Source organism: Mixophyes fleayi, chromosome 2, assembly GCF_038048845.1.
Source record: "Mixophyes fleayi isolate aMixFle1 chromosome 2, aMixFle1.hap1, whole genome shotgun sequence".
Lineage (NCBI taxonomy): Eukaryota > Metazoa > Chordata > Amphibia > Anura > Limnodynastidae > Mixophyes > Mixophyes fleayi.
Genome location: NC_134403.1, coordinates 213,308,979 through 213,334,826, shown reverse-complemented (window position 1 = coordinate 213,334,826; position 25,848 = coordinate 213,308,979). Strand labels below are relative to the sequence as shown.

The window sequence follows — 25,848 nt, the reverse complement described above, 5'->3', positions numbered from 1 at the left end:
CCAGTTTAGTGGAAACCACTCATTTGAATTCATGCAGCAGGAATTTGTCAATTGCAATGTGGCTCCACTATGCAAGCCCCACACATTCTCGGAAGAGTAGAGTGAGGACCTCCCAGGGGCTGACTGGAGAGGGCCTCCCACCCCCACCCCCACCCCCAGGCCAGACCCATAGTGGACTACCTTTTGCTGGGTCACTGGGCCATCTGAAATATAGAAACATAGAATTTGAAGGCAGATAAGAACCGCTTGGCCCATCTAGTCTGCCCATTGTTTTATTAACCTTAAACCTTATTTGATCCTGTATTCTTTATAAGAAAATTCTTATGTCTATCCCAAGCATGTTTAAACTGATCTACTGTATTAGCCTTTACCACATCAGATGGGAGGCTATTCCACATATCCACTAGCCTTTCTGTGAATTAGTTTTTCCTCAAATTTCCTGTGAACCTACTACCCTCCAGTTTCAGTGCATGTTCTCGTGTTCTAGTACTTCTCTTCCTTTGAAGAATGTTTCCCTCATATACCTTGTTCAAACCCTTGATATATTTGAAAGTTTCTATCATGTCTCCCCTTTCCCGTCTCTGCTCCAATCTATACATATTAAGGTCTAAGTCTTTCCGGGGTAAGTTTTGTGCTGTAGGCCATGCACCATTTTAGTTGCTATTCTTTGTACAGTTTCTAATGTATTTATATCCTTCTGGATATATGGCCTCCAGAATTGAACACAGTAATCTTTCTACTACTGATTCCTCTCCCTTTGCAACCAAGCATCTGACTTGCCTTTCTCATTGCTTTGTTACATTGCTTACCTGCCACCTAAAATAGTGACTCCTAGCTCCCTTTCCTTTTCAATAGTTTCCATTATAGTGCCATTAATACTATATTTAGCCTTTGGGTTTTTGAGACCCAAGTGCATGATTTTTCATTTTTTGGCATGAAACTGTAGTTGCCACTCTCTTGACCATTCCTCTAGTCTACCCAGATCATCAATCATTTGTTTTATCCTTCCTGGTGTGTCTACCCTGTTGCATATCTTTGTGTCATCTGCAAAAAGGCATACTTTCCCTTCAATACCATTTGCAATGTCTCCATTTTTCCCTTTAAAATGTTCATAATAGGCTGCTTAGCCGTGTCTTGCCCCCCTGGCTAAAATTTGCCAGCCCTCCACTGGGACTTCCAGAGCTGTAAGTAATTCTTACTGCTCTAGATATGCATCACTGGTACTCCATCACTGCCGGGCCTCCACAGCAGCCGAATGATTAACGTTATAAAGCCCATAGGCACTTCACAGTATGAGCACATTTTCTTTTTATTAGTGACCACTAGTCTCCACTGAGGGAGGGTAAGATAGATAAAAAAATAAAAGCTGTTGGGGGCATTGACCTGTTATCTGCATACATGGCTGTGTATTGTAGGAATGTGGTTTTGATTGACACGGTACTGTGGTGGGCCTGAGGAGTTATACTGGCACAGAGTTGTATATGGTAAGCATGGGACAGTGATTAGCATGGGACTGTTAAACTTGGCACAGGGTTTCTGAATATGGGCATGGAGCTATGGTAGCATAAGGCTATTTTGCTGGACACAGGGCTGAGTTTGAGGAGCATGCAACTGTAAGCGCTTGGCATAAGTCTATTATGCTGGGCATGGTGCTGTGGTGGCGAAGAAGCTTTTATGCTTGGTACTGGTTGTATATGGTGGGCATGTGGTTGCATGGGGTGATTATGTGATGGAGAACAATATGCTGTAACATTATATAGCACACATATGGTGAGCTTGAGGCTATTATCTGTAGTATAGGGATCTACAATGTGGGCATACTTTGCTAGGAGTGATTCTGCAATGCACAATATTTACTTTTACATCATATACTGCACCATACATTGTAAAGCACATAGAATATATCCTTTGTCAGCACTGAATGGATTGGAGGGTTCTTCACTGAGTATGATTTAGGCTTATGAGTGAAGCTAATGAGTGTGCATAGTTACGTACCAATATTTAAAAAAGAGATATAATTTTGTAGAACATGATCATTTAAGTAAGATTTAGGGGGTGGAGAAGGCACATTTTAAAAGCACATTGCCAATTTAGAGTGGGGACCACAAAGGCCACCAAACTTGCTTTTTACACATCCTCGGAGATGGTAGAAACCAGGCGCTGACCTATATTTTCAATATTGCACCTTCCAATTCTACAAAAAAATACACCATTTAAATATGAAATGAATACCACATGAATTAAGCTCAAACAAATAGTATATTAGGAGAAATTGAAGAGTTGAAATGAAAGAACAGTGTGGTCCATTGAAGAAATGTTTTCACTCTTGCCATCATTTGCAATTAGACCGGAATTCACACAACAGTAAGCATAGATTATTTCCATTGGTCATTCCAAAAGTAGGAATGTGCACCTTGGACAGCACAAGGTGCAATGGAGCAAATCTGTTTTGTACTTTCGAACATGACCCTTAAAGTCTGAAAAAAGATTGTCCATGGTTAGGCTGATATTGAACAAATGAATAATTAAGCACGATTGATAATCTTCCAAGTAGTGGCAATCGAAGAAAAAATACTCCTATAGCAATTGCCACAAATATCTAGCAAGGACACAAAAACCACAAGTTGGATCCATGGATCCTTTCTCATATTTTATAATATCAGTGCTCTGGAATCTCCTACAAGGAAAATACTGAACACGAGTAGAATAAAATGCCTCTAGCTGCTATCTATATATTTTTATGTGCATATAATAAGGTAAAGTGAGGCAGCTGTCTCAGACAGCAGGTTTTTTGGATAGTAAAATATAATTAATTAAAATAATGCAAATTTTCTTCTCACAAAAGTCTGAATAAGTGACTTACATTTTATTGGTAGATATAATAAAGATTAAAGTGGCAACATTTGTCTTTTAAAGCGTACACTACTCATTATACAGATGTTTATAGTAGTTTGTCTAAAGGATAAAAAACATGCCATTTCTGCTCTGCCTCAGGCATCAGATTTAAAAGGTACTCCCATGAATGTAGGTGTTGAAGAACAGAATACTGTGAAGCCTCACTAGACAAGAAAATTAGATTTATGCTGTCAAACATCACACAGGTATCAGAAAACTATATTCTTTTTATTTGTGTACAATTTAGAATACTAAATCAGAGAAGGCTAAATCATGCAGTAGGGAAGATAAATGTTACTAGTGCTAGCTTACTTGGGATTGGAGCTCACTGTAGGTTTCTCCAATAAATGTAATGTATACAACCCCCAATGTACAAATAGTAAACCATAGATAAATACATTTTGAGTGAATATATATATTACTGTGCAAAAGTGTTAACAGTTTATTTTTTATCAATTTCATTGCAAAGTGAATGAACAGGGGAGAAATATAAATCAAATCAATATTTGGTGTGACCACCTTTGCCTTTGAAACAGCATCAATTCTTCTAGGTACACCTGCACAAAGTTTTTAAAGGAACTCGGCAGGGAAGTTGTTCCAAACATCTTGGAGAACTAACTACAGATCTTCTGTGGATGTAAGCTTGCTCAAATCCTTCTGTCTCTTCATGTAATCCCAGGCAGACTCAATGATGATGACATCAGGGCTCTGTGGGGGCCATATCATAACTACTAGTACTCTGTGTTCTTCTTTACGATGAAGATAGTTCTTAATGACATTGGCTGTATGTTTGAGGTCGTTATCATTCTGCAGAATAAAGTTGGAGCCAATCAGACGCCTCCATGATGGTATTGCATACCTGTCTGTATTTCTCAGCATTGAGGATGCTATCAATCCTGACCAAATCCCCAACTCCATTTGCTGAAATACAGCCCCAAACTGGCAAGGAACCTCCACCATGCGTCACTGTTGCCTGTAGACACTCATTATTGTACTGCTCTCCAGCCTTTCGGCGGACAACCCGCATTCTGCTATAGCCAGATATTTAAAATTAAAATTTTTGACTCAGCAGTCCAGAACACCTGCTGCCATTTTCTGTACCCCAGTTCCTATGTTTTTGTGCATAGTTGAGTTTCTTGGCCTTCTTTCCACATTGAAGGTATGGCTTTTGGCCACAATTCTTCCATGAAGACCATTTATGGCCAGACTTCTCTGAACAATAGATGGCTGTAACGGGGTCCCATTGTTTTTTTTCCAGGTCCAAGCTGATGGCCCTGCTGGACATCTTCTGATTTCAAAGGGAAGTAAGCATGATGTGTCTTTCATCAGATGCACTATGTCTCTGGCCAACCACTGCATCTACGGTCCACAACATTGCCTTTTTTTTTTGTGCTTCTTTAAAAGACTTTGGACAGCACATCTTGAAACCCTAGTCTGTCTTGAAATCTTTGACTGGGAGAGACCTTGCTGATGCAGTATATTATTTGGGCCTGATTTTGAGTTTGCACAAAAAAAGGAGCAAATTTACACCTGGACACACAATGTTACAATGCAAATGGTACAAGTTGACTTATTTTTTTGCACACATGAAAAATGCTGGCTGTTTTTTCATGTAGCACTCAAATACCGGATAGATTTATTTTTACACTGAAATTAAAGTTGATCTATGACATACCGTATCCCAACTATAAATCTGTCCTTACATTTTAAGTTTACCTCCCCTTCTAATGCAACATGGTTTTGCCAAGGTGCAAATTTGCTCCTTTTCTTTGCTTTGCTCCTAACTCAAAATTAAGCCCTATGAGTCTTGTTGCTGTGCTCAGTTTTGCCACCTTTAACATGAAGCTGTCTTCCACAACCTCACCTTTGCAGCAGTGTTTGGCTGTTCCTCATCCAAACTTAAGGCTCCTACACAACTGTTTTTGTTCAAGAAGAAGAATTGATGCTGTTTTGAAAGCAAAGGGTGGTTACACCAAATATTAACTTGATTTAGATTTCTTTTCTGTTCATTCACATTGCATTTTGTTAATTGATAAAAATAAACTATTAACAATTCTATTTTTGAAAGGATTGTTAGCTTAGAAATTAGAAAAAAAGTCTACTCAATAATAAGAAAATAATAAATAATTGGCAGTGCTCATCTAAAATAATTGACAGAGCTGATATACAATATTAATACAAATTTTATTTAATGTTCAGATTATAATCTAAACATTTATAGATTTTGAAACGTTGGACCGATGGATCACAAAACATATACTTACTATTATTAATTTCATGGATGACGCATAGTAGGCTTTGGTAGTTACCTTGGTAACAAAGTTCGTCATGGATTGGCCAGGTTATGACCACATGACCGGCCGGGGAGAGTTAAATAGTGACAATAATGGTTGGACAGCATTTCCTCTGGTGAAACGCCTACAGATCACAGATTAGTAGGCAGAGAAACGCATCAGGAGATGTAAGACGTCGCCGATACCTTAAACAGACAGACACGCTGACTTGCTGGATCAGTGTTTTAATTATCAAAGGTACTTTTTATTCACATGACTCCATTCTTTCAGTCTTCTGGTTGCTCATTACAGTCTGTAACTGGCTTTCTGGATAATAATTTGAAGTCATGCTCTTGAATATTGCTGAAAGGGAGAACAACTGTGAATTCATGTTCATACAGGTGAAGGGCCCCCCAAAAGCTAAGGATATGTGACTGTTTTGATCAAAACAGGATTGAAGCCTTTGAATATTTCTGGCAATTTTGTTCTGTTTTCCCATATTGTTTAACAAGTTCCATAACATTTTTTACTAACATGTATGTTATATAAGTTTTTTTCCATATAAGATACATATAAGAAGATTCATTACACTTTCTCTGATTAAGGAACCTATTATCTGTATCTTGAATATATAAGGATATCATTCGCATTGGATTATTTTTTTGGTGAACCTGATAATTATGACTGATAATTTTTGAAGAATTAGGGGCCTGATTCATTAAGGATCTTAAATGAAGAGGATCCTTATTTCAGTCTCCTGGACAAAATACTGACTGCTTTTTCATGTAACACACAAATACTGATAGCTTATTTGTACACTGAAATTTAAAGTTGATATGTGTGTGTTACATGAAAAAAAACAGTCAGCATTTAACTTATGTGCAAAACAGAACACTCATTTGCACCCCTTGCATTTAACATGATTTTGTCCAGGAGACTGAAATAAGGATCCTCTTCATTTAAGCTCCTTAATGAATCAGGCGCTAGATGCGCATTTCCAGCTAGTGGATGTCTAGTGGTAATTGTTATTTATTGTCGATGTGACTTTTAATTGATCCATTTAAGAGTTTTAGTATGTATTTGTGTTTGGATAATTCCTTTTTTAATGTAGCTTAAATTAATTACATTTTTTATTAATATTGCACATCAGCGCTGTCAATTGTTTTTCAGTTTCTTTGTAATTACCATACAGGCATCACTATCCTGGTTTTTTTTTATAGCAGATTGCATAGGCACTATTGATAAACATATATTGACATATTATTTTAGCGCCTGATTTTATTCTACGTAAAAGTATCTAATAATTTGGCATCTTCTGTGCTGGGACTTGTAGTGCTGATCTTCCAATCTCCTCTTTAATACTCTTGGAAACTCATTCATATGGAAAAAAAAAATACTTATCCTTTGGAAATTCAATGATATCAATGCAATTGCTTATCCTATTGAAACCCATTGACACAAATGTAATTACTGACTATATTACAATGATACGATACGGTCATGATTGCAACAATGTTATAATATATTTGTGCTTGCAGTTTTTTTATCTTTATTCATTCATATCCATACACATAAACTTTAGTTAATACTTTTATATGTTGATATGTTTTATTCTATCATCATCATCTATTTATACAGAGCCACTAATTATGCAGAGCTGTACTCATTCAGTCCCTGACACATTGGGGCTTTTAGTCTATATTCCCTAACATACATACACACACACACACGCATACCAAGAGAGACTAAGGTCAATTTAATGGCTGCCAAATAACCTACTAGTATGTTTTTGGAGTGTGGGATGAAACGGGAGAACCTGGAGGAAACCTATGCAAACACAGAGAGAACATACAAACTCCACACATGGTCGGGAATTGAACTCATGACCCCAGTGCTGTGAGGCAAATCTGCTAACCACTAAGCCACTATGCTGCCCATATTCTATGGAAACTCCTTCATATGGATTGAATATATACTATATATATAAGCTTGCAAGCAGGGAACTCTTACTTTTCTGTCTGTCTTAAACACCCAGGGCTAGATTTACCAAGCTGTGGGTTTGAAAAAGTGGGGATGTTGCCTATAACAACCAATCAGATTCTAGCTGTCATTTTGTAGAATGTACTAAATAAATGAAAGCTAGAATCTGACTGGTTGCTATAGGCAACATCCCTGCTTTTTCAAACCGGCAGCTTAGTAAATCTAGCCCCCAGTCTCATTTTATTACTGTGTTGTTCCCAATTGTAAAGCACTGCAGAATATGCTGGTGCCATTTAAATGCTAATAATAATAAATAATATTATATGACTGATTTGACATTAGATTGAATGCAACAATGTTATATCTTATTTATGTTTGAATTTTTATTTAAATGATCCTTATAAGTTCATATCCATATACCTGAACTTAATAAATTATTTATGACTTATTTACATGCTAGTGGACCCAGATACCAGTCTGTCATATACATGTTTTCTTTTAACTTTCGGACATGATTGTTAATTACATCGAATCTTCAGGAGACTCTATATAATAAGGACTATTATACAGAAGCGGTACATCCTAAAGAGGTGGAAAGCCAGCTGCAGTTGTTTTCAATTTGTCCTGCTGATGACCTTCGCTTCAACTCATCTCATATCAGCACCTCAGACTCACACCCTTGGAACTCCCTTCCACGCCTGACCAGTATCTCGCCCAACCTCAAAAATTCAAGCTCCCTTAAAACTCACCTTGTCACGTTTGCTTACCCAGCTCCAGTTAAGTTAGTTAACTTCTTACCCACACTCCACCTGCCCAATTCACTTCTTCCCCACCCCTCTCATATGTTAGCTCTCACAAGCAGGATCTCTCTCTCTGTCCCATGTTCTATTCTCACAGAGCACAGAGCAACTATATGCAGAACACAATGAGCCTGATTCATTAAGGAGAGTTAAGTAAAAAATTGAGTAAGTAGTCTCCTGGACAAAACCATGTTACAATACAAGGGGTGCAAATTAGTTTTCTATTTGCACATAAGTTAAATACTGACTGTTTTTTCATGTAGCATACAAATACTTGATAGCTTATTTGTACACTGAAATTTAAAGTTGATCTAGGGAAAAAAAAACAGTGCTTTCTTTATGTGCAAAATAATAAACTAAATATGCACCCCTTGCTATGTTACATGGTTTTGTCCAAGAGAAAACTTAAGTTAAAAAAAAAAGAAAAAAAAAAAAAGAGTACTTTCCTTAATGAGTCGGGCCCAATGTTAGTAATAAATGCCAGTGGGTAGGGTGACAATAGAAACCAAAGTGCATATAATAGGGCCAGACATGTTGCATGGACATTGATTTACGTGCACTTAGATATATACATTTATCATTGCGTTTACTGGATTGTGGTACATGGCTATTAACCAGTAATCCATCATTGTACTCAGAGAATTTGATATAATATATATGATTCCACTTTTATGCAGCTCTACAAATATTGTATCTAGTGCTACAGTATATATTTGGATCACTCTAGACGAAGGACAACATTATTGCAGACCATTGATTCATGCTTGTAAGAATGAAGTAGAATGAAGTACCAGGCTGTCAATTACCATCCATACAGTTGTTGGGTTTCAAATTTGGCAGAACTCCATGGTTCATTTTTGATTTTATTACTGAATAAACAGTTTAGCAACAACTATTAATAGATGGGGTACCAGAGTGTACTAAAAGTGCCAGTGAACAATTTAAAGAATTAGTTGCTGTTCTGCAAAAGGATCCCCTCCTCCAGCGCTGTGGAATTAGTGGCGCTATATAAATAACTGATGATGATGATGATGATGCTTAGAAATTGCACTGGCAAAGAAAAAAAATCATTTAACATAATTAATACCCATTATAAGGACTTTACATTTTCAATATGGTACCCATAATTTTGAAGTGAAAAATAAGTGCACCATGTGACCTAAGTTTGTTCAAGCCACAAAATAGCTGGTCCATTGTGCAATATGATGTAGCACATGCCCTTGTGTTTCTAACTCCCATTTAACATGGTTTGCAAAAGTAATATTTAAAGAACAAGCAAAGCCACTATCTGACATTAGGATGTTTTTCATTTTGAGTAAACAGGCTGACTTTGAGGGATATATTATTTCAACGGGTGGGGTACGAAATTATGATGCAACAACAGTGACATCGACACAAAATGCAGATTGCTAGAATTGCAACATGTAGGAAATACAGACTTACCTAAAAAGTGACAGCCAACATTTGTGACAGCCCTGGGAGAAACGCCAATAGGAGAGAATGCTGGCAGTATGACTGCCGACACTTAAAATGGCGACAGTCACATTGCTGGCACTAAGGGAAAATGTGAGGACCCGTCAGCTGTCTAATGTACAAGGCTTACTAAAAAAGATTTGATAAAAACGTTGGGGTGCTTGCTATAATAACTACGGTAATAGAGCACATTATTACCGTTACAGTAATTTTAGCCTAGATTTCTGCTCGCGGCTCCCTGAGCCACAAGCAAAATTCAGCGTTAAGAATTACCGCACTAACGGTAATAATGCGCCCTATTTCCATAGTAACGGTAATAGTGCACAGCGTGCTTTACTTTCAAGAGTAACGTGGCCAATTGAATTCCCACCTATGTTGGCACTTTTTAGGCTGGTCACATTCCCAAATCAATAGTAGTAACTTGTTTCTACAGTGCCCAAACAATTGTACCTTATTTGTTTCAGAAAATGTTGAGTTTTCAGATAATGCCTTTAGTTTGCTTATAACTCCTGACACAGCAAAGGAAACTTACCCAAAATGGGCAAAAGTGTTTTTATTTACATTACAAGAAAGAGAACTAAAAGCAAGTGTATTTTTGTTTTCTAATAACCGCCAATAAATATATTGTGTCATTAATCCACATTTCGAAAACAGCAAAAAATAAGATTCTCCATTTAGGATTTCATAATAAAATCTGCACTTTAAAATGATAATGCATTCGTTGCTAATTTGTACTCTCTTAAATGAAATGCATAAAATTTGTAGGAATAACAAACAAGGCATGCCATTTATAAAACTTGACAACCTTCTGTATAATAAGAGGTAAAATAGGATGGGGGAGATCTAGGCATTAAAAATCCCCCCATCCTCAGACTTCTTAATGATTTCTGTAGTGTAGGATGTTATCGTCTGGTGATCACACATCACCAGATGATAACTTTTAAGAGGGGAAATCTTTTGAAGGAGGAATCTCACTCCTGGTATATGAGGAAAAGCCGCAATCATCCGCAGGGACAAACGCAGGATTTGTTGAGGGGGGTTTCCACACCACGCCACCAGTGGGTGTGACCAGCATGCATGGGGGCGTGGCTATAATTTTAGACAGTGCTTGGCTGCTCTCCAACTCTTCCTATCCCTACAAAATACATGGGCAATGCTGTATGCACTACTGTTAGGTGCACGCAGCTCTCCCTTTTCAAGCAGAGCCATGTGAAGCAGGGGAAGGGTCCAGCCACCTCAATTATACAGTGCCCCAGGCTTGGAGGGGGGTTTCCAGGCAGAAGGTTTGCCTATGATCTGTCCCCATTTAGAAGGCCCTCCCAACTTCAACTATTCAGATCTTTTGGTAAGCATGCTTGGAACAGTCTCTCGGTCCTCTGAGGAGGTATCTGTACTAAGTTATTCTATGAAGTTTGGTATACCACTGCTAACCTAGGGTCTTCTTGTATTCTTTGTATTCTCCATTCATATTTATATTTGCACTAAAATTGTTCATTTTATGTGTATCTTTTGTCTATTGATTATGGTCGCCATGTACCTGCCCCACCCCCCCCACTTATCCCTCCGGGCACAACTAGTGCAGTCAGTCGACCACACACATACACACACACACACACACAGATAGCAATCATCATCTGTATTTCCTGCCAGCTCGGATCAACATCTGAACATTTCTGATATTGACAGGGATCCAGTAATTTTGTGCCTGCACGTGCTGCCATTTGCAACCTATTAGGCCTAAACTGGCCAGATCAAAATCGCAGCATGTATGTGTATATTTGGATGCAAAATCAGATTTTTTAAAATTTCACTGCAGTAAAATACCTAAGTATTTGACTAGACTATACTTGTGATGTACACAACACTAATATTGATTGTTTTAACTGAGAAAAGCCTAATTGATCGTCGCTTAAATCACTACTGTCTTTGTTAAAACCTTCTGCAAAAAATTGGATTTTCCTACCATTTATTGAGTCCCTTTACTAAGTGACTAATACAGAGCAATGTATTCAACCTTAGCTTTTGGCAAAAACTTGCATTTTATACAGCCAAATGTTAATACGAGGGACTGAGCTTTGACTCAGGAGCATTTAGATGCTTTCAGTATAACGTAATAGGCCAATTCATTAGGATCCCCAGGGCCTCGTACTACTGAATCCTAGGCACACGCAGAACAAGCTAAAAACACAGCCCGAAGGAACTCTGCATTATAACATCATCCTTGCACTATATCTGTCACTGCTCACTTCTGGCGTTAATAGAGATTTCTTATCTACTCATTTATTACAAATCCCTTCTTTCTCCACCTCTGGGCATACCTACACATTAAATGCATAAGCCATAATTAATAGAAGGTTTTCCTCCAGCTTAGTGGATTAGATAATCATCAACATGAATTTGTTGGTTGTTGAGTGGTAAAAAAATACCTAGAGATTTTTTTTTCCCTAAGAACTTAACTTAATAAATATAATTATCAAACTACAATTGTGTAGTGCAATTTCTTCATATTTTTTATTTTATCTTTGGGACACAGAAATGTAGAAATGAATGAAATGACCCATTGTGGGTCAGGCTGCAGAGCAAACAACTGTTTGTTTTTAAAACCATATTCCTATTTTGCGCAAATGCAGTGGAACTAGGCAGATTGTTTAGGGGAAGTGTGAGAATGTGCCTAATTGTGCATCATGTGAAACGATTTTATTTTATATTAGGAGATCATCATCATCACCATCATTTATTTATATAGCGCCACTAATACCGCAGCGCTGTACAGAGAACTCATTCACATCAGTCCCTGCCCCATTGGAGCTTACAGTCTAAATTCCCTAACACACACACACACACACAGAAACATAGACTAGGGTAAATTTTGATAGCAGCCAATTAACCTATTAATATGTTTTTGGAGTGTGGGAGGAAACCGGAGCACCCGGAGGAAACCCACGCAAACACGGGGAGAACATACAAACTGCTCACAGATAAGGCCATGATCATGTAAATAAAATCCAAAGGGTTGAGAAGGTGCATTTAGGGCGATGTTCCCTGTGAAAGGAGAGGCCACAGAGCACTTTCTATCTGGCAAAAACACCTGAATTTTACGGTACTCGGGACTTCCAGGAATCATAAGTCATCCTATAATGTCAATGGGATGTTTTTGCCCCATCCAGACACATCTAATATAGGTTATAGCATTTTCCAACCAATGCAATTAAAGCATTCTAAACAAAATACACACATGTTATAAACACAGCCCTGATTCAAATATGAAAGAGGATAAACGGGGTAATAGGAATAAACAAAGGGGGTGGTAAAAAGTGGTAAAAAGCAGGGCTTTGAATTGATGCTTGCATTGTTTCCACCATGTGCATTTCCAGTCAGATCCTCAATTTTAACAGGCAGTCTGAACAACCATATTGCTGGTGTGTGCGCCTACGAATGCTCTAGATGGGCAATTAGATGTACTTGTAGAAACAGAAATAATATGTTTTGCACTTTTGTAAATTGCTTTTACACTCTTTAACAATAATTTTGAACTAAAGTTATATCATTAATATATTTTAATTAGAGATGCTCAGGCTCGGTTTTCCGAAAACCAAACCTCCCCCGAACATCGCGGGTCTGAGTACCGAGCCAGGCCGGCTTAATACTTTCCAGCTTCCTCGGATCTTAATCGAGGCAAAATGTTGTTGTTGCCTCAGTGGATTTTGCGGGTGTTGGATTTCATAAGTACCTCCCCAGCGCCATTGCTCACACAAATGCAGGGGTAGCAGCGTTCTTGTCACTCTCCATTTTCCAGTGACGTTGCTCAGTGCCATTGCTCATACAGAAACAGGGGTAGCAGTGTTCTTGTCACCCTCCAGACTCCAGTGCCATTGCTCATACAGAAACAGGAGGGGTAGCAGTGTTTTAGTCATTTGACAAAACTTGACTGGAAATTAATGTTATTGAGGTTAATAATAATGTAGGAGCTATAACAGAGCCAAATTATGTGATTTGTTAGCAATTTAAAGAAAAAAAATACAGATCCAAAGCCAAAACACGTGGGGGCAGTTTTGCCAGAACTAAAACACAAAGTTAACACAGATCCAAAACCAGAACAAAAACACGGGGGTCAGTGAACATCCATAATTTTAATATTTAAAAATTAAAAAAAAAAAAAAAAAAACACTTTCAGACTTCTATTTATACTCCCTCACCACCCATTTCCACTCCATTTCCTCTGCTTCCATGTCTCATCCTTGGATTTTGCTGGTAGATGGACCTTATTATGTATACAGTTGGGCATATGACTTATGCCCATACGCATTTGCACAAAGGTCTTACTCAGGCATAGAAGTTGGCCACTGGTAAGCTGAGGGAAAGGAAAGGGTGCCATGTCTCATGTGGGAAATTCAGCTCCCTAGAAGACGGTAGTGGGGGATTATCATTTCACATTAACAAGCAGTTTACCTGCAGCAATGTAAAGTCATTTAAAGGTAAAATATTTTAAATATTTAAAAAAACAAACAAATATAATTAACTTGAAATTTAAATACATAAGGCATATCCTGCTTGAATAATGCCATATGTCTCAAATGTGCACATTATCTATAACACCGACAGTAAGCACACAGTCATTGATGTCTCCACTGGAGATGCATTTCTGTCTCACACTTCAGTACAGATACTATGAACCATTGAGTCCATATGCTACACAGTCACAAGACATTAAGTGCATTTATCAATCACTCGATACTCTGGACTGAAATAAACAAAACCTTGTTACAACAAATTAATAACTGTTTGGGATTTGGCTTGTTCTATATGGTTTTAATGTTCAAGATATACAGTAGGAAATTATTTTAAGACCTGGCACAAATATATTATGAAGCAACATTTTGTGATAAATCTGCCATTAAGACGTTTCAAGGTGGGAATCTTACCAGTGTGGTAAATATGTAGTGATAGTATTCTGTCATCATGCCCATTGCCATGGCCTGCAAAACAAGCATAAAAAAAAAAGATATAAAATGTAAATAATACAAACTTTAAAAAGTAATATTCCACCAAATATATTTTAAGATGCATTAATGGTTTACACCATTATAATACATCATGGCTATAATTTAGTTTAACATAATGATGTCACCACATTGGTAGGCAAGTTATAATATATTGTAGTATTAGAAATAACATAATTAATTCACAATGCTTTGAAATAAATTCAACACGTAAACACCATGGAAGCAGGGATTTTGTGGGATAAATCAACATTAATGAGAATGAGCAGTTTACCAGTTCATTAGATTCTTCGGTTCACCAGCACTGAATATTGGTTTAGACAAAGATTGTCTGCCTGCATGGTGCATATCTCCCAACTTTCCCCATTTCAGATTTTACTTATTTATTAAAACATAGCTAAATAAAAGTTTTCCTTTTGTTTACCAAATTCAAATATATTAAAAGACCAAGTACATATATACATAACAAGTTAACCCGTGCATGATACTCATGCATTCTAGTCAAATCAAGCTACTTAAGGTGTTAAAAATGTTCTTGTCATCTTCATCGCCACACACACACACACGCCGCTAGGCTTTTATATATTAGATAATGCTAAGAATTTAGTAGGTCAGTGTAGTATATAACTCCGCCCAGCAGGTAGCGCTGCAGCTTGAGCACTCTGTCACCCGGTAGTTTTTTCCACACACACACACACACACACACTAACACAGCATGTGTGTTCATGAGGTAAAATGACCTCACGAAAATGAGTTTGAGCCCTCAACTGGTAAATTTAGCCTTTACTACCCCTCCCACGGGGGGAAGGGGGGATGATGGAAGTTAACTGACTTGACTATTATAATTTTTTTGTCAAATAATGTCAGTATACCAAATTTCAGGTCAATTGGATGAGCCCTTTCTGAGAAAATAGTTTTTTCCACACACACACACTTACATATGCCGCTAGGCTTTTATATATTAGATAATGCTAAGAATTTAGTAGGTCAGTGTAGTATATAACTCCGCCCAGCAGGTGGCACTGCAGCTTGAGCACTCTGTCACCCGGTAGTTTTTTCCACACACACACACTAACACACGCCTCTAGGCTTTTATATATTAGATAGTACAGAGATTAAAAAAATCAGAATAAAATTAATGTTTATAGGTAACTCAATTTGTCTAGCATATTTTCTGCCCTCTTGTCCGTTTTTAGCAGTTTACCATCTTAGGAAGCCAAGATTTTTTAGAGAAAATTTATATAGATATACTTATTATATACTTTATTGTGCTACCACATAACAGGCAGATGGTACAGATGGATGTGGGGATTTAGACCCGTAGGTTGATGGCCAAAGCTTTTTCTATAATGCAGTGCTAGAAATGGTATTACAGCAGAGTCAGCTCTCTCATAGAAAGTAATGAAACTTGCCACCTAAAAAGGCAATAAAGTTTTCGTTGGGGAGTGCACCTGAGCAAATGAGGATTTCACCTGGATTGCAGTGTAAGCTCCTAACATGCTGACATTGCAGATCAGTAAGAGGGACAAAGTGGTTAAGTCTGCAGTATGTTTGCAATCCAACAACCTTAGTTTAGAAATAGGAAACTTTAGTGAAATGTTCACTGTGAATGGGGTCAATGTATTGTAGTCTTTGTAAAAACACAAAACACAATAATAGTTCTTTAAAGTCATAATCAGCTCTTATTTCGGTTTAATAGTTGTGAAGCTCCATACTCCAATAGCTGTAAATGATTTTTTGAAGAAAGCAATTCAAAATACAAGATGTTTATACTATAGTCATCAATAGAGTTATGTTTTGGATAATGAGATATCTATCTATCTATGTATAATATATATATATATATATATATATATATATATGCCTAGTGGCGTGTGTTAGTCTGTCTGTGTGTGTGTGTGTGTGTGGAAAAAATAAAACCAAGCTGCAGCGCCACCTGCTGGGCGGAGTTATACACTGACCTACTAAATTCTTAGTGTGTGTGGAAAAAAAAATTCAGAAAGGGCTGAAATTAGGTATACTAAGATGTTTTTAATTTGTTAATTTAATTTGTTAATTGTTAAAAGTGTTTATAAAGATTTTAAAAATATATATATATATATTTCTTGATGGAGAAGTGACAGTTGGGAGTGGTTGATGGTTGCCATGGGTGACAGCAGGGAGTGGTTGGTGGTTGCCGGGGGTGACAGTTGGGAGTGGTTGCTGGGGGTGACAGAACGAGAGGAGTGTGATACTCAGGACCGCTGAGAGAGAGCCCTGTGTCTGGATAGATGTGGCGATAAAGATGAAGGATGAGGTGATGGAGAAAAATGATGAGGTGGTGACATGTGGACAAAACCACGTTAAAAAAGGGCGCTTACGTCGGGAAGTAACGCTCTTCCCCTGAGGAGGCCTGGGCTAAGGTCCAAATGCATGACAAGAACTTTTTTAACACCTTAAGTAGCTTGATTTGACTAGAATGCATGAGTATCATGCACGGGTTAACTTGTGTGTGTGTATATATATATATATATATATATATATATATATATAGATAGATAGATATATATATATTTACATATATATAGATATATATTTATATATATATATAGTATATATTATCCTATAATATATTACATATCACAATAATATAGACTATTTATGATATCTCTTGATTGTATTATTCATGAAACCTGACTTGTATTACCTTGGCCAGTATTTATTGCCAGTATTAAAAGTTTCAGGACAAACCACTATTGAAAATACAAATAAAGAAGGTGAAAGGCAAAAGGAAGCAATTGCTGTCTAGAATATTCCTATAAAGGATGTCTGTTTCTGTAGTGTTTAAAATGAAGAGGGAAGGTGGGGTGTCCTGTACAGAGATGAAAATGGGAAGTTTGGTAAGTAATAAGGATGGTAAAGAAAATCGGAATTTATTTTAAAAGTGAACAAGTGAAGAGTAGTGTTGAAGACTGTGACACTAATAGTTTTGATTGGTGTTCCTGAATCATGCAGTGACCCAGATAAATGATTCTGCACAAGATTGCTGTGACCCTCTTAATAAGCCAAGTTGAGCCGAGTTTCGAAAACATGAGAACATAAACATTGGTGGTTGTGCTGTTGATGGTGGGGGTCGGTTGCAGTAAGCCACATTTTAAATTAAGGATGTGTTCATTTTTACCTACGGCGTATTAGCCTGGTGTGGAAGGCAAAGGGGCACTACAATCGTATTAGCCTAGGGCGACCTGAAACCATAATCAGGCCATGGAAAAGTATTATTTTGACTATGCTGAACCCCTTCAGTGCTAAGGACAAGTGGGACTAGCACTGCAGGAATGAAACAATACTGTTCTGGAGGTTTTCCTATTCAATTTAATGGGCCCATTTATTTTAATACTTATACATGCTTAAAAGTTGTTTTCACCTCACTCATCTTACTGCTTTTAAAGTAATCTTAAGTAACTGAAACCAGTGAAAACATTCTTGGTGTTTTCAGTGTTGATTTACTAAATGTATCTTTCATAGATTCCTTCTGTTGTAAGCTTAACAGTAAATAATCTGTCATTTCATTGATTTTACAATATCTGTTGATTTTTTTTGGGCAGCTTTGTAGAACAAGTGATTTATGGTTTGATTTGTTTTTAACAGAGATTAGCAAAGCAACCTGTTTTTCACACAAAAAAAATAGTGATTTTTTATAATTTCTGTAAATTGACCTTTAGCAGACTACCCCCTTTGGTGAGATTACCCAGAGAGCCTGATTATTGGGTCAATACATCACTTCCAACATAATGACAGCTACTAACGTCAACAACCATCAAATCAAAACTGGATATGTATCCATTCAAAAACAGGGTGAGTGAAGAAAAGGTGTATATGCTGCATCCAAAATAACAAACAGTGGGTACTTTGTGTTTGTGAATATCTGCCATCCATGCACAGACACCGACACACCAATAAAGCACAGAAGATCATATTTGGTCCATTTGGATATCATATAAAGATTGTCAGTTTACACATCCCAACCAATTGTATGAAGCAATTTGAACATCAGTATATTTAAAAGCCTATTTATTACTTAGAAAATAAATATAACACCTACAAAAACTAATGTAGCAATATCAAATTAAAAAATAAGCAATCACTTTCCCTACAGGCAGCTACAATTTGCCTCCTATTTCATTTAATTGTATGTAATTTGTTTGTTGTCATGACCACCTCAATGTACAGCACTGCAGAGTATGTCAGCACTTTATGAATAATAAATAATAATAATAATAATAATAATAATATATCTATTGTCATGCAAATCTATCCAGCATCATGCGAAAAAACATGCACGCTTCTAACCCATCATGAAGGTCCGTCATTTGTTGCAAGTTATTGTATTCGTACAATATGTATATTTTTTCAATACAATTTTTTGAAAGCATCGCAAACAATACAAATGGAAATTACAGATCTCACAATATAAACTGGAATTAAATCAGAAATAGACACCAACTGTAACTAAGATCACAAAACATGACAGAAAATAAGAGCAGCAAATTTTACCAACAAAATGGGGAGAGGAGACACGGTAATGGTCAAGTGACATGGGATCTGGCTAGGAGACCTGAGCGGTAAGAAACAGGGAAGAGGGTTTAGAGTAGATATGCTCGGGCTCGGTTTTCTGAAAACCTAACCAACCCAAACTTGGGTATCCGAGTAGGCTCGTGAGCCGGCTCGATACTTTTGGATCTGAATCGAAGCAAAACGTAATTGTTGCATTGTCTGATCTCGTGGGTTTTGGATTCCATAAGTTCCTCCCTCCCCAAGAGATCCAGCGCTACTGCTCGCACAGAAACATGAGGGGTAGCAGCGTTCTCGTCACTTGACAAAAATTGACTGGAAATGACTGGAAATTAATGTTATTGAGGTTAATAATAATTAGAGATGGTCACTGGATTTGGATTCGGTTTTGGATCTGGATTACCTTCGTGTTTTGGTTTTGGTTTTGCAAAACCGCCCTTGCGTGTTTTGGTTTTGGTTTTGGTTTTGTTTGGTTTTGTTTTGCTATTTTTGAAAAAAATACAATTTTTTTGGTCTAAAATAGCCTAATTTAGTGCTCCACCAGTTTCTTAGATAAGTGAGGTAATTCTAAAGCTAATAAATTATGAAAAAAACAGTTTAATCCCTGGTAGGCCGTCCTTAATTCGAACACTTGTCTGCAAATTATACAGACAAACATGGTTGTCTACCTCCTCCATCTTTGATTATTGGCAATGTAAGCCATCGTTTTTGGGTGTATATTACACCCTCCACTTGTAGTTGAATATAAAAAAAGCAGCCTGCACAGACTGTGGTACTAGAAAGTAAAATTAAATGGACCACAGTAGTTTGGTGGCTATCTATGCCCCCCCCCCTCCACTTGTAGTTGAATATAAAAAAAGCAGCCTGCACAGACTGTGGTACTAGAAAGTAAAATTAAATGGACTACAGTAGTTTGGTGGCTATCTATGCCCCCCCCCCTCCACTTGTAGTTGAATATAAAAAAAAGCAGCCTGCACAGACTGTGGAACTATAAATTCGAATATACAAAGGAATGGACAAAGGCAGTTTGGTATCTGTCTGCATCAGATCCCCTCTCCACTAGGAGTAAAATAGAAAACTATTCAGCCGTTATATAATCTAGAATATAAATAGAAATTGAGAAAGGCAATTCGGTATCTGTCTGCATCATAATCATCAACATCCTCATTAGCGCCCTCCACAAATCTCCCCCTCATCCTCTTCTATTTCCAAAGTGTCATCCTCACTTGGTGTATCACCGGCTACACTCGGGCTGTTCAGGCACACATCAGCAGAACTGCTGAAAGGGCCCTTCTTTATGGGTACACTAACAGAATGGTCACGATTAGACATCCCACTGTTGGATGGACTCTCCACAGGGATTGGTGTCATTTCTGATTCAGAGCAAACATTATCCTCTAATGCCTTACTGTTATCTTGCAGCTCGGCTTTGACACGTAACAGTAGTTGTGCACCAATTGTAGGCTCGGTAACTTTTTGGGATCTGCCACTAATAGCCAATGTGAAGGCCTCATTCTCTCTTTGCCACTGCGTGTGTAGAATGGCATGCTTGCAATTTTTTTTTTATTGTTACTTAACTTTTGCTCAGTTACACTTCTTTTTCGCTTCAATACAGTAAAAAAATTTTGGGTTTTTGTTTTTTGCACTAATTTGGAAACACTCTGTTGTTTGACATCGCCTTGGCCAGATGACGTACTGGGAACACTAACATCAGGACTGGTGACAGAACCTGGTTGCTCATTCTGATCACATGTGGACTGCTTTGAATCCATTCTGAGCGCAAAGTACTGGGGAGTGCTAAAAATTAGTTGGTAGATACTGCTGACAGATATGACTTTTGACAGCCAGAAATATTTATGCACAAGTAGGGAGGACACCCCAAAAGTACTGGGGAGTGCTAAAAATTAGTTGGTAGATACTGCTGACAGATATGACTTTTGACAGCCAGAAATATTTATGCACAATTATGGGGGAAACCCCAAAAGCACCGAGGAGTGCTAAAAATTATTTGGTAGATACTGCTGACAGATATGACTTTTGACAGCCAGAAATATTTATGCACAATTATGGGGGACACCCCAAAAGCACTGAGGAGTGCTAACAATTAGTTGGTAGATACTGCTGACAGATATGACTTTTGACAGCCAGAAATATTTATGCACAATTATGGGGGACACCCCAAAAGCACTGGGGAGTGCCAAATATTAACAAAAAATAATAAACCTCCTCTCTTCTCTAGCGATTTTTGTGAGAGCAATTGCAAGAAGAATATTGGATTCTCTGTCCCTGCTCTAATCAGCCTGTGACTACACCCTACTCTCTCCCTCTGTCAAATGGCGATGGATTGCTGTGGAGGCGTGTATTTATAATGTTGAAGTATCGCGAGAACCGAGCCCCGAGATCCGACGACGTCACGATGACGTTTGGCCTCGATTTGGATTCGGAACGGGCGGGAGAGTACCGAGCTGCTCAGCTTGGTACTCGGATACCCAAAGTTCGGGTGGGTTCGGTTCTCGGGAAACCGGACCCGCCCATCTCTAATAATAATGTAGGAGCAAAAAAAGAGCCAAATTATGTGTATTTAGCAAAAAAAAAATAGGGATTTTAGAAAAAAAAATAGAGATCCAAAACCAAAACCAAAACACGCGAGGGCGGGTTTGCCAATTCCAAAACTAAAACACGAAGTTAATCCAGATCCAAAACCAAAACACGGGAACAGTGAACATCTCTAGTCTAGAGGGAGTATATTAATAAACAGGGGAGTTAAGTAGAGGTTTGGCACAGCTCAAGTAGCCCATACTTTGTGGAAAGATGCAGAAGAGTTTCTCAGGATACTTGTTAGATGCTCCATGTGCCAAACATGGCTGCAGACTGAGATGATGCTGGGAGGGAGAGGATTCTTCCATGAAGCTGTTATTTGGCATATAGCTGTACTTATGATATGTCTGAGCAAATTGTAGGCCTGTATAGATAAGTCAGGGATAGTTCAGGGAAGCAGGATGCGCTTTGGATCATGAGGGATCTGCAAAATTAATATAGTAGTTACTAGGGAAATAACATTTCTCAAGAATGGTTAAAGTTTAGGGCAGCTCCATCAGATGTGCAAGACAAACCCTGAATGGTCACAGTTCCTCCAGCAGGCCTCTGATATATCCAGAAAAATGCCATGCAGTCTAGTTGGGACATAATACCAGCTAAAGAGCAATTTATAGGCATTATCTTTAATGCTCATGCTAATAGAGAACTTCCTCAGATATGTTGGTCCACTCCACTGCATCTAGTGATTCGTCAAAATCAGCTTCCATACTTGCAATATTTTATTGTACTTTATTTTTATTGTATTTTATTGTAAAAATCCCTTGTATGGAGGATTTGTGGGTCTGCACTTAGCAAGAAACACCCTTCATCCACCAAACCTCTGTCATCGGCCAATACAAGCTATTGCACAGCGGCATATGCTACCATAAAATAGAATGTGATTGCACAAAAGTAAATGTGTGATGTCACAAAATACCCTTTTTGGTGCGGTTTGACACTTTGTGGTTTATAAATGACCTACTTACTATGAATTATTTTGATACTTTGTAACTGTGAGTAGCTTTTATACTAATGAGTACATATCCTGAGGCTGGAAAGGTATTGAATGATACATGGAGTGACTGAGCCACGGACTAAATAAAATCCTGAAAATTGTAGATTGCATTAATATGTCTAAACTCTGATGAATAATTAAAAATGTGAAGACATGCAACAAATGTGAGTTCCCTATGTTCAGGTTAACTGCACTACAGTTTCATTGAGTTAGTGCTTAAGATCACTAACACAATTGTAGCCATTGAAAAAATAGCCATATATGTATGAAACTTTATTAGCTTAAAAATTTAATTAAACTACATGTCACAATTCACAGTAGATGCCGATCCTGATAACAATGACCTCTTCTGGTGAAACATTTTTTGAGTTCTATTTTTGCTGTGCCATTCTGCAGCATGCTATTCCCATATTATATGGAACATGTAAAGTTGGTTGCATTTGCACTCCAAATGTACAGTAAGCAGGGAAAGTTCCATGAAAAGTGCATTTAAATGTGTCCAGCTGTACATTACTAGCATTTGCGTCAGGTGAATGTTAGGAGTAACAAGTGCATATGCTTATACCCAGTGGTCGAAGTGGAAATTTAGAAGTGGCGGTATGAAAAATGGAGAAGCTATACCACCTTATACCAGCCCACTTTGAGCACTACTTACACTCTACGATAATCCTAGAGGAAGCGTAGATCGCGTATGAATGCAGAGATGGGGCATGACAGTCTTAGTGGCAAATGCGAAAGTAAGTCCTATTTGTCTACAACATAATTATGTAATAAGGTGTCATGTACATAAGAGAGAATAGTGTATTGATCGTCAATGTGAAAGTTGCAGTTACCATTTAAAATGTAATTAACTAGAAACACAAATGCATCTGCTGCTTTCCGCTTACAAATCAAATGGAAATCTTATTTGCTGTTGCATTCCAAATGGAAATATTAATTAAGTCACACAAATAGACACCCATGACTTCATGTAATATAGCTGCCACACTAATAATGTGGTTTAGAGAGGTTAAATGTGGGCTAGAGAGGTCAATTTGCAAAAAGCCAATCACAAGCGGCAAGCTAGTGCTGCTGATCATCATCATTACATCTCATTGCACCAGCCCTTCAGCTAGAGATATGCCCCCTGACAGGTGTATGTGCATCCATGTCTACTTCAGTCACAATTATGTGAACACACTCTAACTGCCTATGTCTCTTCCCTCCCCCGTTTCCCCTCTCCAGTCATAAGGAATGTGCGTACATATTTTTGGTGTTAATGCTCTGTATGGAAATGACACAAGAATGCTATTTAGAGGTAGGCGGTGAACTTAGTGTATCCACAGGCACCACCTTGCTTTATTTTCCTGAAGGCATTATGCTCTTTCTGTAATTTAAGATAGGTTGCTGTGTTTTTTCATCTGGTGTGTCATATGGAAAGATAAGGGATCTCTATAATATCAACTTTTGATTTGACTGGATGGATTTTTCCACAGACTGGAGTAATTTCCCTGTCACACAGATCCCTAACAGCTAAAACGATGAGTGCAGGGTTTTATCAACTATATTATCTAAAAAAGGCATCCATTTCTGTAAGAGCTGTGCATACAGTGTCTATATTACTTGCTTATTGGTAGATACATGCTATGCATATGAATGACCACCTCTAGCTCACTTCTGGCTCTCTCCACAGGCACACTTCCATCCTTCTTCAAATATGGGCTCATCAATCATGAAGAAATTTTCCCTTGACCCAGCCTTTTCAACTCCCACCCTATTTCTCTCCTCCCCTTTGCTTACAAACTATACAAGCAACGTGTGTACAAACGCCTATCTTGTTTCTCTCCTCTCTCTGCATTTGGACTTTTATTATTATTATTATTATTATTATTATTATTAATATTATTATTATTATTATTAATTTATTTATTTCTAGGGTGCCACAGAGCAGAAGTATAAAAGGGTAGAGATGATATAGGTAACATAACATTTGCAAGATTCCCCTTAATTCTAAAAAATAGGAGTTACTTCTCCATAATTATCCACTTGGATCTCTCTGCTGCTTTCAACCCTGCTAATTACCATCTTCCTCCACCCACCCTTACTTTTTGGCTTCCGGGACACAATTCTTTCCTAGTTCACTTCCAACCTATCCAGCCGCTCTTTAAACATTTCTAACTCTGGTACATTCTCCTGTCTACTCACACTATTTGTTGGACAAGACTCTGTTCTCAAACCTCTGCTTTTGTCACTGTACATATTTTCTCTTGGTGAACTATTATGCTCTTTTGGTGTCCAGTGCCACCTCTATGCTGACAACACTTCAATCTACCTTTTCTTGTCTGATCTCTAGCCTTCTCTACTATTTCTACCAGTTATTAGTAGCGTTTATGCTACTTAAAGCTCCACATATTCAAAACAAATTATTCCTCAGTCTCTCCTCTGTATTGGTGTCACCCTTGCTTCCACTCCTGCTTTATTGCTCACATTCAGACTCTTCCAGTCCTGTCACCTCCACTCCTTTAAATATTGCTAGAATATGTCTGTCTTGCAAAACTCTTATCTATTCTTTCATCATGTCCTGTCATGACTCATGCAACTTCCTCCTATCCGGCATTCCCCTTGCCCATCTATGTTTCATTCTATCCTAAAAGTTGCATCAACTGATCTTACTCTCTTCACCACTCCACATTCACTCTGCAAATCTCTACACTAGCCATATCCTCCAGAATAGAATTAAAATGTCTCGCTCTCACCTACAAACCCATCACCAACACCACTCTTTCATACATTTTAAACTTCATCTGAGTATGATCTCCCCTAACACTCTCTTTGATCTAACTCTAACCCTTCACCTCACTGTCTCGTATAACCACCATTCACTCCTGCCAATAAGACTTCTCCTGTGCCTCTACCCACTTATGGAAATTCTTACCATCACTGATCAAAGTCTCCTTCAGCCTTCAAATCTTTAAACATTATTTGAAAACCCACCTCTTTATTAGAGCCTACCCTACTCCCACCTACACTACTCATTCTAGTACACCCTCACAATTGTCCTAACCTCCACTCTGAGCTGCAATTGTATAGGTTTACTTAGCTGTACCAGCCCTACTAATTGTGTTCATGCCTGCATATATTTTTTCTCTTTTTTATGTCCTTGTTTTATGCATGCTATGGTTTTCCCACTGTCTGGTTTTGCGGAGCACTGTGGCGCCTTACAAATTAAGCAAAATAATAATAATTATGCATTTTTGTTTTCTAAATCCAACATTAAGTGAGCCATCATCATGAAAAAAAATATG

At 37.8% G+C, this 25,848-nt stretch overlaps 1 protein-coding gene across 1 annotated transcript in view; it reads right to left on the bottom strand.

Moving 5' to 3' along the window:
* The window catches only part of GRIK3 (glutamate ionotropic receptor kainate type subunit 3), a 496,181-nt gene that overhangs the window by 209,540 nt on the left and 260,793 nt on the right, over positions 1-25,848 (bottom strand). Inside the window, exon 5 of the mRNA XM_075195435.1 lies at positions 14,344-14,397. Coding sequence (XP_075051536.1) covers positions 14,344-14,397 — 54 coding nt within the window. The remainder of the gene's footprint in view (positions 1-14,343; positions 14,398-25,848) is intronic.